The 13,606-nt window shown below is 38.1% G+C and overlaps 1 protein-coding gene across 4 annotated transcripts in view; it reads left to right on the top strand.

The window, feature by feature from the left end:
* C4BPA (complement component 4 binding protein alpha) overlaps positions 1-13,606 on the top strand; it is a 44,059-nt gene that overhangs the window by 14,201 nt on the left and 16,252 nt on the right. For all 4 annotated transcript variants that reach the window (XM_072647980.1, XM_072647977.1, XM_072647978.1 and 1 more), the window contains 4 exons: positions 1,093-1,178; positions 2,718-2,912; positions 5,802-5,984; positions 9,574-9,765. In XM_072647980.1, coding sequence (XP_072504081.1) covers positions 1,093-1,178; positions 2,718-2,912; positions 5,802-5,984; positions 9,574-9,765 — 656 coding nt within the window. The remainder of the gene's footprint in view (positions 1-1,092; positions 1,179-2,717; positions 2,913-5,801; positions 5,985-9,573; positions 9,766-13,606) is intronic.

Here is a 13,606-nt window from a genome sequence, read left to right as displayed (position 1 = left end):
ACATTACTCAAAAGTGGCTTCAAATTCTGCTTTTACAATTTATTACTTGTACGGCTCTTTGAAAGTCACTTCATCTTTTTCATATATGACTGTGTCACATCTCAAAAAGCTTCAATGACTCTCTGGGCCTCAGTTGCCTCATCTATAAAATGAGGAGGCAGAATGATATGATTTCTAAGATGACTTTCAGTTTTAAATTCTGTTACTGGTAACAAAACACTAAAAGCTGACCTCTCAGGGACCCAGTACATCTACGCTCAGCTCATTTCATCAACTGTTGTCATCTTTTGTAGCATTTTAACTTTATACACAGCCTCATATCCTTTTTGGAAGTAAGTCAGATATAAATTAGAAATAAATAATGATACTCTTGATAACATTGTGATTGTTAGTTACATAACAATGTTTACTCCAGAGAAAATGGTGGTAGGAGGACTAGGCTAGTGGGATGGAGCTCTGAGATGGAAGAATGATTCCATGGATATCAAGGTCTAATTATGATATGAATCTAGCAACCAAGAGATGAAGGCATGTGGCAGGAGTCAATATTTAATCACAGGTAAAAGTAAACTAGAGACCTAGAATTCAGGAAATCTTCAAGTTGAGAGAGGAAATAAGCAAATATCAGCATTCAAAGATAAGCAGAAGCAAAACATTCAACATATTAGTTCATTCAAAAGAGCAACAGTCAGTAGTCTACACTCCTGAACTGGCCTAATCCCAAGGACAGAAAGAACCTATTTACCTTTTGCCTCTTTTTATACTAAGTAGGAAGTGATCTCATGTTACAGAAGAGTGAAGAGTTAAGAAAAGGATTCAGGGAACCACAACTGCAAACATGCTCCTCTGTTCAGGAAGGACTCGTTTCTCTAGATCCCACGTGGGGTCTTGATTCACAGTTTAAGAAGCCCTACAGGAAGCCTATCTCAATCTCATTTGCACTGATGAACTACAGCCAACTTAGGCTAGCATCTAGTATCTATTATCTAGTGGGGCAAGATGTCGAAGACAAATCGCTAAGGTAACTCTTTTGGCTGAATTATTCTTATGGCAGGAAGGGTTTCACTGATGCTTTTGACTCTTCTCATTCAGATACAATTTAATTGGATCATCAACAAGTACATGTGAGATTTTTGAATCAGGAGTTTCCTGGAGTCATCCTCTCCCTGTCTGTGAAAGTAAGTCAACCTCTTTCCTAACTTGCTCGTGAACCTTTTTTGCCATAAAAGCCCTCATATTTTCATGAATCACTCTCAACTCTTCCATTACCCTCACTCAACATTTTCAATTCGTTGCCAAGTCCTCTCAACTTTTTCTCCAGAGCCTGTCTCACACCAATTCCCTTTTCTCTGTTCAGATGGTTACCACCCTACTACTCCAAGCTCTCATTACTCTAGTGAATGCAATAACTTCCTGTTTGATCTCTCCCTTCTCTGTCCAAAGAGGAGCCAAAAGGACATTCTTAAGGCTCAGATATGACCACATCATTCTTCTCCTCAACAAATTTCTATGGTTCTTTGTTGACTCTAAGATCAAATATCAGTTCCTTTCTTTGGCATTTAAAACCCTTCACATTTAAAGCCCTGAATCTAACCCATCTTTCTAGATATAGTTAATAGGAATCATAGAAAAAGATTAGATAGAAGTATGAATAGTTAGATGATAGACAGACAGATGATAGATAATTTGGATGGATAGATATAGGTTAAATAATTAGATGGATGGATAGAAATAGATTAAATAAAAGGATAGATAGATGAGATTAGATAGATGGATAGATGATAGATACAGATATAGACATATGGATAGAGAGATGATAGATGATTGATAAATATAGATAGATAAATGATAGATATACATAAATAATGGATAAATATATGGATAAATTTTGGATAGATGATAGATATTGATAGTAGATAGATGGATAAAACATTTATTAAGCACTGGGGATACAATTTTTTAAAATGACAATGCCTTCTCTCAAGGAGTTTGCATTCTAGCAGGGAAAGACAAAGGCATAAGGGGAGCTGGAAAGGGGGATGGAGAAGATTCCATGGGGGATGGAGGGTGAGTCATTCCTTGAAGAGAAATGAATCAGCTGCTGAGAAAGTAGAACCATCTGGAGAGTGAATTGAACTGGGAGTAAAGGGAGCAGCATGGCTGAAGGGGAGAAGGGAGAAAACATTTACTAAGTAAGTGCCTATGTGCCAGGCACTGTTATTAGCACTTTACAAATATTATCTCATTCAATTTTGTTGTTGAGTTATTTCAGTTTTGTCCAAGTCTTTTGTGATGCCATTTGGGGTTTTCTTGGCAAAGATACAGAAGTGGTTTGCCATTGCCTTCTCCAACTCATTTGACAGATGAGGAATTGAAGCAAACAAGGTTAAATGACTTGCTCAGGGTCACACAGCTAGGAAGTATCTGAGGCTGGATTTGAACTCAGGAAGATTGGTCTTCCTGACTTTCAGCTTTACTCTCTATTCTCTGCACCACCCAGCTATCCTCTCATTCAACAGCCCCATCAAAAAAGGGCAATCCCAGAGACTCATCATTACAGAGAACAGGGCTGAGGGAAGAGTTATCCTGACGGACTCAAGGCAGTTTGAGGGAAGGTGGAACAGTCCAGAGAGCCAGTTGAGAAGGGGAGGAAGTGAAGTGCAGAAGTGACAATAAATGTCTTCCCTGACTCTGCCTTTCTTCCTGCTCATGTCCAGTAATAGTCTGTCCCCCACCACCGCCCATCAACAATGGGAGGCACAGCAGCAGAGAAGATGATACCTACAGCTTTGGCTCTTCTGTGACCTACAGATGCAACACTCCATTCTCGCTCATAGGCGAAGCCTCTATTTCCTGTACTGTGGCAAATGGGACCACTGGTATATGGAGTCCACATCCCCCTACATGCAAAAGTAAGTGACCAAACCTAAAAGAAGAGCAGTGTGTTTAAAGTTGTTTTTTTTAATGGAGGATGGAAGTTTGAAGACTTCACTTCAGTGTAGTAATTTTGTACCCATTTGATGTTAATTGCGCATCAGCAGGTTGCCTATTCTAGACCAAGACCTAAGGGGTCAGTGGGATAAAGTGAGAAATAAAATTTTCCCTGCCTTCAAGAAGCTTAAAGGTTGAAGGGATTCACAAGAGGGCTGGCATATATTGTGCCACTAATGTCTCTGTAGCACCATCTCTGGGCTCATTCCCACAGTGTGCACTGGCACTGGTAAGTTGGGTCATCAGAGGATCCTAGGGGTCACCATATGGGTGGGCAACCTCATGTTAGAACTCATGGGTGTCTACTGGCTGTCTTTTTCTGTAATGATCAACCAGTAGATCAGTTAGTTTTAGTGAAAGTATTTGCCCAGATGCCATAGCAAGAACAATTTTTCACAGCACTTCCCCTCAAACTTGGGACTTACTCTCTCACAACTACACATAAAGTCCATGTTGGATAAGACTGGAAATGAATTTATAGTGCAATGATACTAATGTACTCATATAGAGAAGACAAAGGTCTAAGATAATTCAGTACTCTGGACCTGCAGTGCTTTGAGGCCCTTTCATTCTCTGGAGGGTCCTCACAAAGTTTGCTGAAGGGTATCAGAGATAGATAGGTGGTTCCACTACTCAGTTGATCTGATTTCTCACAGACCCATAACATCTCTGCTCAATAGTTAACCTGATGCTAGGTTGGTGCAAGAATCTCACTCAGTTGTAAAGCTTGTTCCTCACAGAGCTGGGCTGTTGCTGGACTGGGGCAGGCAATTCATTTTCTTTGGGTTGCTATTTCTGGACTGGGCCAGGCAGGTTGCTCTGCAGTTGCTTCCAGACTGTGCCAAGATCACTCAACCACTGGGCTCTTCCAAGAGTTTAGTATGTCTCCTAAACAGATTGATACTCTGAGTTTTCTGAATTCATATGAGTAGCTGTAGTCTCTGGTGTAGCTGAGTATCACAGTGTTCTTTTCAGGAAAGGCAAGACTTCTCAGGCTAAGATTGACAGAAGTTTCTCTTCCTGGACTCCTTCAGAGAAAGACTCTGAAGTTTGTCACCTCTAGGCAAGAGGTGGGAGAAGTCTAGTCTTTATTGTTTAAGAGTTCTTTCTGGTTCAGAGGTGGCATTACTGTGCTGTGGACCCCACTGTTACTTCAGTTAAGTTGCAGTTCCCAGGTGCCTATTGAGTCACTGGTAGAAGAGTGACTGAGGATAAAGGTAATAAAAATCTCTGTCCTGGTACAAGTTCATTGTCTCACTGGCCTCTTCATTAGCAATGAGCTATTCTAGCTTTAGACCCTCTCTAAGGAATAGAGCCAGCATTTTCTTTGCATCTGAAAGGTCTTTTCCCTTTACAAGTCAATGTCTTTGGCCCTTATGACCCTCAATCTTTTTGAAGTCTAAATTTCACACTATTACATGCTATTCTAGAAGATTATTCCCTTCTTAGCTCTTAACTACCTCAAAATCACTCTTTTGGATTCTACAGAACATAGTCAATTCCTCCCCTGCGGCACCTCAATTTTCTCTTCTATAATAAGGAAGAATTTATCCTAGTTTTTAACATTCACTTCCATAAGATTTTGAGTTACAAATTTTCTCCCCATCTCTCCCCTCCCCCAATGCCAGGATGGCATTCTGATTACTCCTTTCTCCAAACTGCCATTCTTTCTATCACCTCCCCAGCTTCTCTTATCCCCTTCTCCTATTTTCCTGTAGGGCAAGATGGATTTCTATAACCCATTGCTTATATATACTATTTCCCAGTTGCATATCAAAACAATTTTTAACATTCATTTTTAAAACTTTGAGTTCCAAATTCTCTCTCTTCCTCCATCACCACCATCCTCATTGAAAAGGCAAGCAATTCAATATAGGTAATGCATGTATAGTCATGCAAAACACATCCATAATAGTTACGTTGTGAAAGACTGACTATATTTCCCTTCATCCTAAGCTGCTCCCTACCCCCTCTTATTCTATTCTCTCTTTTGACCCTGTCACTCCTCAAAACAGTTTGCTTCTAATTACTCCAGCCCCCAATCTTACCTCCCTTCTATCATCCCCACCCCCCCTTGTCCCCTTCCCCTCTACTTTCCTGTAGGGTAAAACAGATTTCCATACCCAATTGAGTAGGTATGTTATTCATTCCTTAAGCCAAATTTGATGAGAGTAAAGTTCACTCATTCCCTCTCACCTCCCCCCTCTTCCCCTCCACTATAAAAGCTTTTTCTTGCCTCTTCTATGTGAGAAACAGAAAGAATCTTAACCAAGTATGATTCTTCTGGAAGATAGTGCTATGGTCAAAATGATGGAACAAGTGTAGTTATTCTTTTGTTCTGAGTTTCTTGGAGCTTGGAACTAGGCAAATATCTGAAGTTAAGAAGTATTCTTACTATGCCTCACAAATTGTGAAATTGTAAAGTTAGAAAGGACCTTAGCAATCATAAACATCACAGGTTCCTAACTTGGACCCATGAACTTTATATATATATATATATATTTCAATAACTATATTTCAATAGAATTATCTTCCTTTCTATTCTCATGCATTTTATTTTATGCATTTAAAAATATCATTTTAAGAGTCCATAAGCTTCATCAGACTGCTAAAGGGATCCATGACACAAAAATGACTGAGAACCTCTGCCCTAGTTCAATAACCTCATTACCTCATTGTACTGAGAAGAAAACTTTCTAATGTGTATCTGCATGAAACATTAGGGACTTCCAATCATGTCTTTGCTAATAAGTTTGTGTTGTTACACTAGGTAATTTGGGTTGAATATGTCTCTTGTTTTCTTGATTTAGTGGTTACCTGCAAGCAGCCACAATTTCCAAATGGGAAGTTAAATTCTGGTCTTGGATTCATCTTCACATACAAAGACACTATTTTGCTTGAGTGCAACAGGGGTTACATTCTAAATGGCACCAATGTGATTCATTGTGGAGCTGACAATCAATGGCATCCTGATATACCCACTTGTGATATCAGTGAGTATGGACACATTCTAAGCCTATCCAGGCATGGGAACAATAAAGGAGTTGGTATTAAATATGATATGTCACCGTACAGTTTTGTTTTATTCCAGTCATCAGAAGACTAGATGACTGATTCTTAAAGAGCTCCATTTTCCCGTGCTTTAAAAGAAACATAAATTCAGCTCTGTTTATAGAGTGACTTAAGGCAAGGGGCGGTAAGCATAGAAAATTATTATTATTTTTATTAGCATTTAATAGTGCTTTAAGTTTTGCGAAGTGATACACATCTTTGATCTTCACAACTACCATAAAAGGCAAGTGCTTTTATTATTTATTATGAGTAAGCTAATTTGCCCAGTCACACAACTAGAAAAATGTGTGACACTAGATTGAAACTCAGGAGTTTTTGGCTCCAATTCTAATATTCTATCCACTGTAACCATCTGGTAGCCCCTTTTATTTTGCTTTATATCATTTTTTGCCCCCAACCAACCCAAAGAACCTACTATTCAAAATGTAGGAAGCTGGGGCTCAGTACACATATTTTGAAAATGATGATTTCAGTCTTGTGGACATTGTATTTGGAGTCATTCCTTATACAAACATGACATCATCACGAAATGCAAAAGAAACTAGAAACCAAAGTTTCCATTGTGAACGATCAAAGGGTTCTAAAGGGTAAAAGATGAAGTTCCTAGTGGCAATCACACTTGGTAACTAGGCAGACACCTTTTGTCCACTCTCAGCATCTAATTAGGAAGCACCCCAAAGTTAATCTCATGTATTCAGAAGCTTTTATCAGTTGCTTTACTGCAGAGTAATTGGCAGATCAAGTCCTTCCACTTGAATATATATTCATTCAAAGATAAATTATTTTAGATGGGTTTATTATTGAAGTTGTTAAGAATATAATGATGCTAGTATTTATATAGCACTTTGTTGTTTACAGAGTCCTTTATATATGTTACCTCATTTGATTTTCACAACCCTGGCAGGTAGGTGCTATGATCATATTTGTTTCATCAATGAAGAAATTGAGGCACAAAGTGATTGTGACTTGCCCAGGGTCACATAGTGTATAAGGCAGGATTTGAACTCAAGTATTCCTAATGCCAAGTATATACAGTGCTTTGTGGACTATACCCTCTAACTTAAGAAGAAAGATAACATCTCCTGTCTAGTTCTTTCAATGACCAGAAACTACTCATCTTTTCAATCTTAACACTCTGCCAATAGCTATGCACACCATGTAGCATTGCCATGTGTGTGTATGTATATAAAAAAACTGTGGTGCATCACAACTACTCAGTGCTGATGGAGCTTATTGATTAGTGATAAAGACATGATCCTAGAGCGATGGGATGAACACTTCCATAGTGTTCTCAACAGACCGTAATCAATCAATGCTGAGACCATTGACCATTTACCTCAGGTTGAAATCAATCCCTCCTTAGCTGAATTTCCAAATGAAGAAGAGGTTCTGAGGGCCATTAGGCTCCTTTCATGAGGCAAAGCACATGGGGCTGATTCTATTCCAGCTGAAATTTACAAGGTAGGGGGACCATTGCTCATACAAAAGCTGACTGAAATTTTCCAGGTTTTAAGGCAAGAGGAGGTTATCCCCCAGGAGTTCAAGGATGCCTCCAATGTTCATCTCTATAAAGGTAAAGGGAATAGATTGTCCTGTGACAGTCACAGGGGGATCTCTCTCTTAGTCATTGCTGGCAAAATTCTTGCTAGAGTCCTCCTTAATAGGTTGATCCTTCACCTGGAAGATAGTCATATACCTGAGAGCCAATGTGACTTCAGAAAGGGACAAGGAACAGTTGATATGGTGTTTGCTGCCCAACAACTTGAGGAGAAATGCCAGGAGCAGAACAGAGGTCTGTACACAACATTTGTAGATCTAACCAAGGCCTTTGACACTGTTAGTCGTGAGGGCTTATGAAAAATCATGTCAAAATTTGGCTGCCTGGAGAAGTTCATCAATATTGTACGCCAATTTCATGATGGCATGTTTGCCCAGATTCTGGATAATGGACAATGCTCTCATGACTTCCCAGTCACCAATGGAGTGAAACAAGGCTGTGTGTTTGTTCCCATGCTTTTTAGCATGATGTTTTTAGTCATGTTGTCAAATGCTCTCAGTGAGGATGAACTCAGCATCAAGGTCAACTACTGTACTGATGGTAAGTTCTTCAATTTGAAAAAGCTACAAGCCAAGACCAAACTGGAGCGATTTTCTGTATGCAGATGCGATGCAGCCTCTGAAGCTGAGATGCAACAATGTATGGATCAATTCTCTGCTGCCTGTGCTAATTTTGGCCTAATAATTAACCCCAAGAAGACACAGGTGCTCCATCAGCCACCACCACATCATCGACACGTAGAACCATTGTTTACAACAAATGGAGAAGTTTTGAATGCTGTGGATAAGTTTATTTACCTTGGTAGTGTACTTTCCAGGGATGTACACATTGACAATGAGGTTGATGCATGCATTGCCAGAGCTAGCTCAGTGTTTGGGAGGCTCTGAAGAAAAGTTTGGAAGAGAAGAGGTATTAGACTGACTACCAAACTGAAGGTCTACAGAGCCATTGTGCTGGCCTCATTGTTATATGCTTATGAAACATGGACAGTCTATCAGCGCCATGCCAGGAAACTGAATTGCTTCCATTTGAACTGTCTTAGGAAGATTCTGAGGATCACCTGGCAGGATAAGGTACCAGACACTAAAGTCCTTGCTCAAGCTGAACTGCCAAGCATTCAAACTATGCTTCAGAGAGTGCAACTCTGATGGGCTGGCCACGTTGCTCGAATGCAAAATGTCTGCTTGCCAAAAAGACTATTCTATGGAGAACTCGCGTGGGGCAGGCAATCACATGATGATCCAGAAGAAGCGATACAAGGACACTCTCAAGGTCTTTCTCAAGAATTTTGGATTTGACTGTGCATCATGGAAGACACTGGCACAGGACTGCTCAGCATGGCGTGCCCACATCAGAAAGGATACTGTGCTCTTTGAGCAAAGCAGAATTGAGACAGCACAAAGTAAATGTCAGATGCGCAAACTTGGAATATCGACCGCAAATATTCACACAGACTATCTGTGCCCAAGCTGTGGTAGAACATTCTGAGCTCATATTGGTCTGATCAGCCACAGTCAGACCCGCTGAAATTTCACTTTATCATGGTGATGTCATTTTGGTCCTCTTCAGAGACAAAGGACAACAACCAACCAACGTACAAAGATACATGCGCACACATAGATGCATATATATATATATATATATATATATATATATGTTCAGTTCACTAGTGGAGATGTTTCTGTACCAGTCTCCAGGGTTCCCACCTATCTCTTTGCAGGTTTTGATGAGGATACGTTTTATCCCACAGAGAAATCTTTCAATCCTTCAATAGTTCCGTGTCCATTTTTTCTTTTTCCAATTACATTGAAGAGAATTTCTGACAACTTCAATGGTATCTTAGATCATCACCTAAGTTGATTTCCATCATGTCATCCCTTAAAATGACAGGTTGTGATGTTGTCACGGTTGGCTTTATTAACAGTAGTTTCCAATGTTTCTTTTATGATCAGATGCTTGCACTAAACAACCATTCATTGAAAATGCTGAACTTGCATCCTATTATCGAGATGAGAATGTGTTCTCGGTTGGCACTGTAGTAAAATTTGTATGTAAGCGTGGATACAAAGCCCTTTCAAATAAATTACTTACTGCAACCTGCCAGGAAGATTTTAGCTGGCGTGTGGATGAAGGACTTTGTCAGAGTAAGTACTTTTAATATCTCCATTTTCATCTGTGAAACCCAGTATTTAGGAAACCAATTAATTAAAGTTGTAACTAAGTCTCCCAAAAGTATATTTGGGAATACTCTTTTTTTTTTAAGAATTGCATTAATTCTTTAGAGTCTTAAAATGTTAAGGTTAAAAGGGATATTAGAAGTCATCTGAAAGAGCTATTAGAAGAAGGCAGCATGATACAGGGGAAAGAGCATTACCCCTGAAATTAGTTCAAACCGCATCTCTGACAATCACTTGTGACCTGTGTCACCTTTCAGGATGAAAGTTTCATCATCTGTAAAATAATAGTCAGATTACATATCCTCTCCAGTCCTTTCCAACACTAGATATATGATCCTACGGTCTAGCCCAGCCTTCTCCTTTTGTCCAAAAGAAACTGAGGTCCAGACTCCAATGAATATGCGTTGAAAACATCTGTCTGTGAATAGAGATACATTCTTTGCAAAGGAGCAATCTTGACTAGTCTGTTGAGAAGTCAGTTTTTCAATAATAAATATAATTAAATTTTACAAATTCAGAATAATTTTTTAAAAGGCATTGTTTTGTTAATGTAAAGTCTGAATTACAGTTTTGTTAGAGTTAAAGAAATAGTTTCAGTACTTTAAGGAACTCAAATTGTTTTTTGATGGTCCATCACAGTGTCAGGTTCTATGAAACTGAAAAGACTTCAAATTCAGGCAAGGCGATTTTTTAAGAGATCTTTGAAATGCTTTTCTATATTTTGTTTCATTTGATCCTCACAACAGCTCCATGAAGTAGGTGATGTTATCTATATTTTACAGATGAGGAAACTGCCTCAAAAAAGTTTTAAGTTAATTACCTATAATCACTCAATAAGCAAGTATCTGATTTGAACTTTGGTTGATTTGTTTGTTTTTTATAAAAGAAGTTAGTTACATTTAAATATAACACATTTGCCCTCCAGGACTCCACTCTCAGCCCTCTTCTCTTCTCCATTTATACTATTTCCCTTGGTGATTTTACCAGCTCACATGGTTAAATTTATCATCTTTATGCAGATGACTGTCAGATATACTTGTCCAGCCCGAACTTCTCACTCTTTTTTTTTCATGGAAATCATAGTTTTGTATTAACCATACTGCACAAAAAAAGTGAGAAAAGTAAAGAAAGCAAAAAAAATCCCAACAATCTGCACTCAAAGTTCATCCTTTCTCTCTGTGGAGGTGAACATCATTTTTCATCATGAGTCCTTTGGAACTGTCATGGATCACTGTATCATTCAGTCTTTCACTGTCAATAATCATTACAATATTGCTATTACCATATACAATGTTCTGCTAGTTCTGGTCACTTCACTTTGCTTCAGTTCAAATAGATTTTCTTAGGTTTTTCTGAAACCATCTTGCTCATCATTTCTTATAACACAATAGTATTCCTTTGCAATCATATATGACAACTTGCTCCTCAATTGATGGCATCCCCTCAATTTCCAATTCTTTGCCACCATAAAAAGAGCCGCTATAAATACTTTTGTACATAAAAGGTCTTATCCTTTTCCTTTGCTTTCTTTGGAATATTAGTTGTGATGCTGCTGGATCAAAGAATATGCACAGTATTGTAGTTCTCTTAACATAATTACAAATTTTTCTTCAGAATGGTTGGGCCAGTTCACAACTCTATTAATGATGCATTAATGTACCTATCTTTCCACATTCCCCCCAGCATTTGTGATTTTCCTTTTCTGCCATGTGATCCAATCTAATAGGTGTAAGGTGGTACCAGAGAGTTTTTTAAATTTTAATTTCTCTAATTATTAGTGATTTAGACTTTTTTCAAATGATTAACAATAGCTTTAATTCTGAAAACTGCTTCTTCATATCCTTTCACCATTTATCAATTGGGTAATGGATTTCATTTTTGTAAAATTGGCTCACTTTCCTATATATTTGGGAAATGAGGCATTTATCAGAGAATCCTGATCTAATTTTTATCTCACTTTTCTGCTTTCCTTCTAATTTTGGCATTGGTTTTGTTTAAGCAAAATTTTTTTAATTTCCTGTAATCAAAATTATCCATTTCACTTCTTGTAAGTCTATCTATCTCTTGTTTGGTCACAGATTCTTATCTGATCCATATAGCTAATTTATTCATTTAGTTTTAGTTTTCAACATTCATTTCCACAAAATTTTGAGTTCCAAATTTTCTCCCCATCTCTCCCCTCCCCCCACCCCAAGACACCATGCATTCTGATTATCCCTTCCCCCAATCTGCCCTCCTTTCTGTCACACTCCTCCTTTCCCTTATCCCCATCTTCTCTCTTTTCTTCTAGGATAAGATAGATTTCTATACCCCATTATCTATATTTCTTATTTCCCAGTTGTATACAAAAATAATTTTTAACATTCATTCCTAAAACTTTTAGTTTCAACTTCTTTCCCTTTCTCCCTCCCCATCCAACTCCATTGAGAAGGCAAGCAATTCAATATAGGTTATACATATGTAATTATGCAAAAGACTTCCATAATAGTCATAATGTGAAAGACTAACTATATTTCCCTCCATCCTATCCTGACCCCATTTATTCTATTCTCTCTTTTGACCTTGTCCCTATCCTACAGTGTTTACTTCTAATTACTTCCTCCTCCAATTTGCCCACCCTTCTATCAGTCCACTTATCCTCTTCTCCCCTGCTTTCCTGTAGTGTAAGATAGATTTTTGTACCAAATTGAGTGTGCATATTATTCCCTCCTTAAACCAAATGTGATGAAAGTAAGCTTCACTTTTTAACTTTCACCTCCCCCTTTTTCCCTCCATTGAAAAAGCTTTTCTTGCCTCTTTTATGAGAGATAATTTGCCCCTTTCCATTTCTCCCTTTCTCTTCCCAATATATTCCTCTCTCACTCCTTAATTTTATTTTTTTAGATATCATTCCTTCCTATTCAACTCACCCTGTGCCCTCTATCTATAAGTATATAATCCCTCAACTACTCAAATACTAAGAAAAGTCTCAAGAATTACAAGTACTATCTTTCCATGTAAGAATGTAAACAGTTCACCTTTAGTAAGTCCCTTACGATTTCTCTTTCCTGCTTACCTTTTCATACTTCTTTTGATTCTTGTGTTTGAAAGTCAGATTTTCTATTCAACTCTGGTCTTTTCATCAAGAATGCTTGAAAGTCCTCTGTTTCATTGAATGACCATTTTTTCCGCCAAAGTATTATATTCAGCTTTGCTGGGTAGGAGATTCTTGGTTTTAATCCTAGTTCTTTTGACTTCTGGAATACCATATTTCAAGCTCTTTGATCCCTTAATGTAGAAGCTGCTAGATCTTGTGCTATCCTGATTGTACTTCCACAATGCTCAAATTGTTTCTTTCTGGCAGCTTGCAATATTTTCTCCTTGACCTGAGAACTCTGGAATTTGACTACAATATTCCTAGGAGTTTTTCTTTTTTGGATCTTTGGTGATTGGTGAATTCTTTCAATATTTATTTTGCATTCTGGTTCTAGAATATCAGGACAGTTTTCCTTGATAATTTCATGAAAGATGATGTCTAAGCTCTTTTTTGATCATGGCTTTCCAGTAGCCCCATAATTTTAAAATTATCTCTCCTGGATCTATTTTCCAGGTCATTTGTTTGTCCAATGAGATATTTCACATTGTCTTCTATTTTTTTTCATTCCTTTGGTTTTGTTTTGTAATTTCTTGGTTTCTCATAAAATCATTAGCTTCCCTCAGCTCCACTCTCATTTTGAAAGAACTATTTTCTTCAGTGAGCTTTTGAACCTCCTTTTCCATTTGGCTAATTATTTTTAAAGCATTCTTCTCCTCATTGGCTTTTTGGACC

This window comes from Notamacropus eugenii, chromosome 2, assembly GCF_028372415.1.
Source record: "Notamacropus eugenii isolate mMacEug1 chromosome 2, mMacEug1.pri_v2, whole genome shotgun sequence".
In the NCBI taxonomy this organism is placed as follows: Eukaryota; Metazoa; Chordata; class Mammalia; order Diprotodontia; family Macropodidae; genus Notamacropus; species Notamacropus eugenii.
Note: the sequence above shows the minus strand (reverse complement) of the source record. Positions and strands in the feature narration are given on the sequence as shown.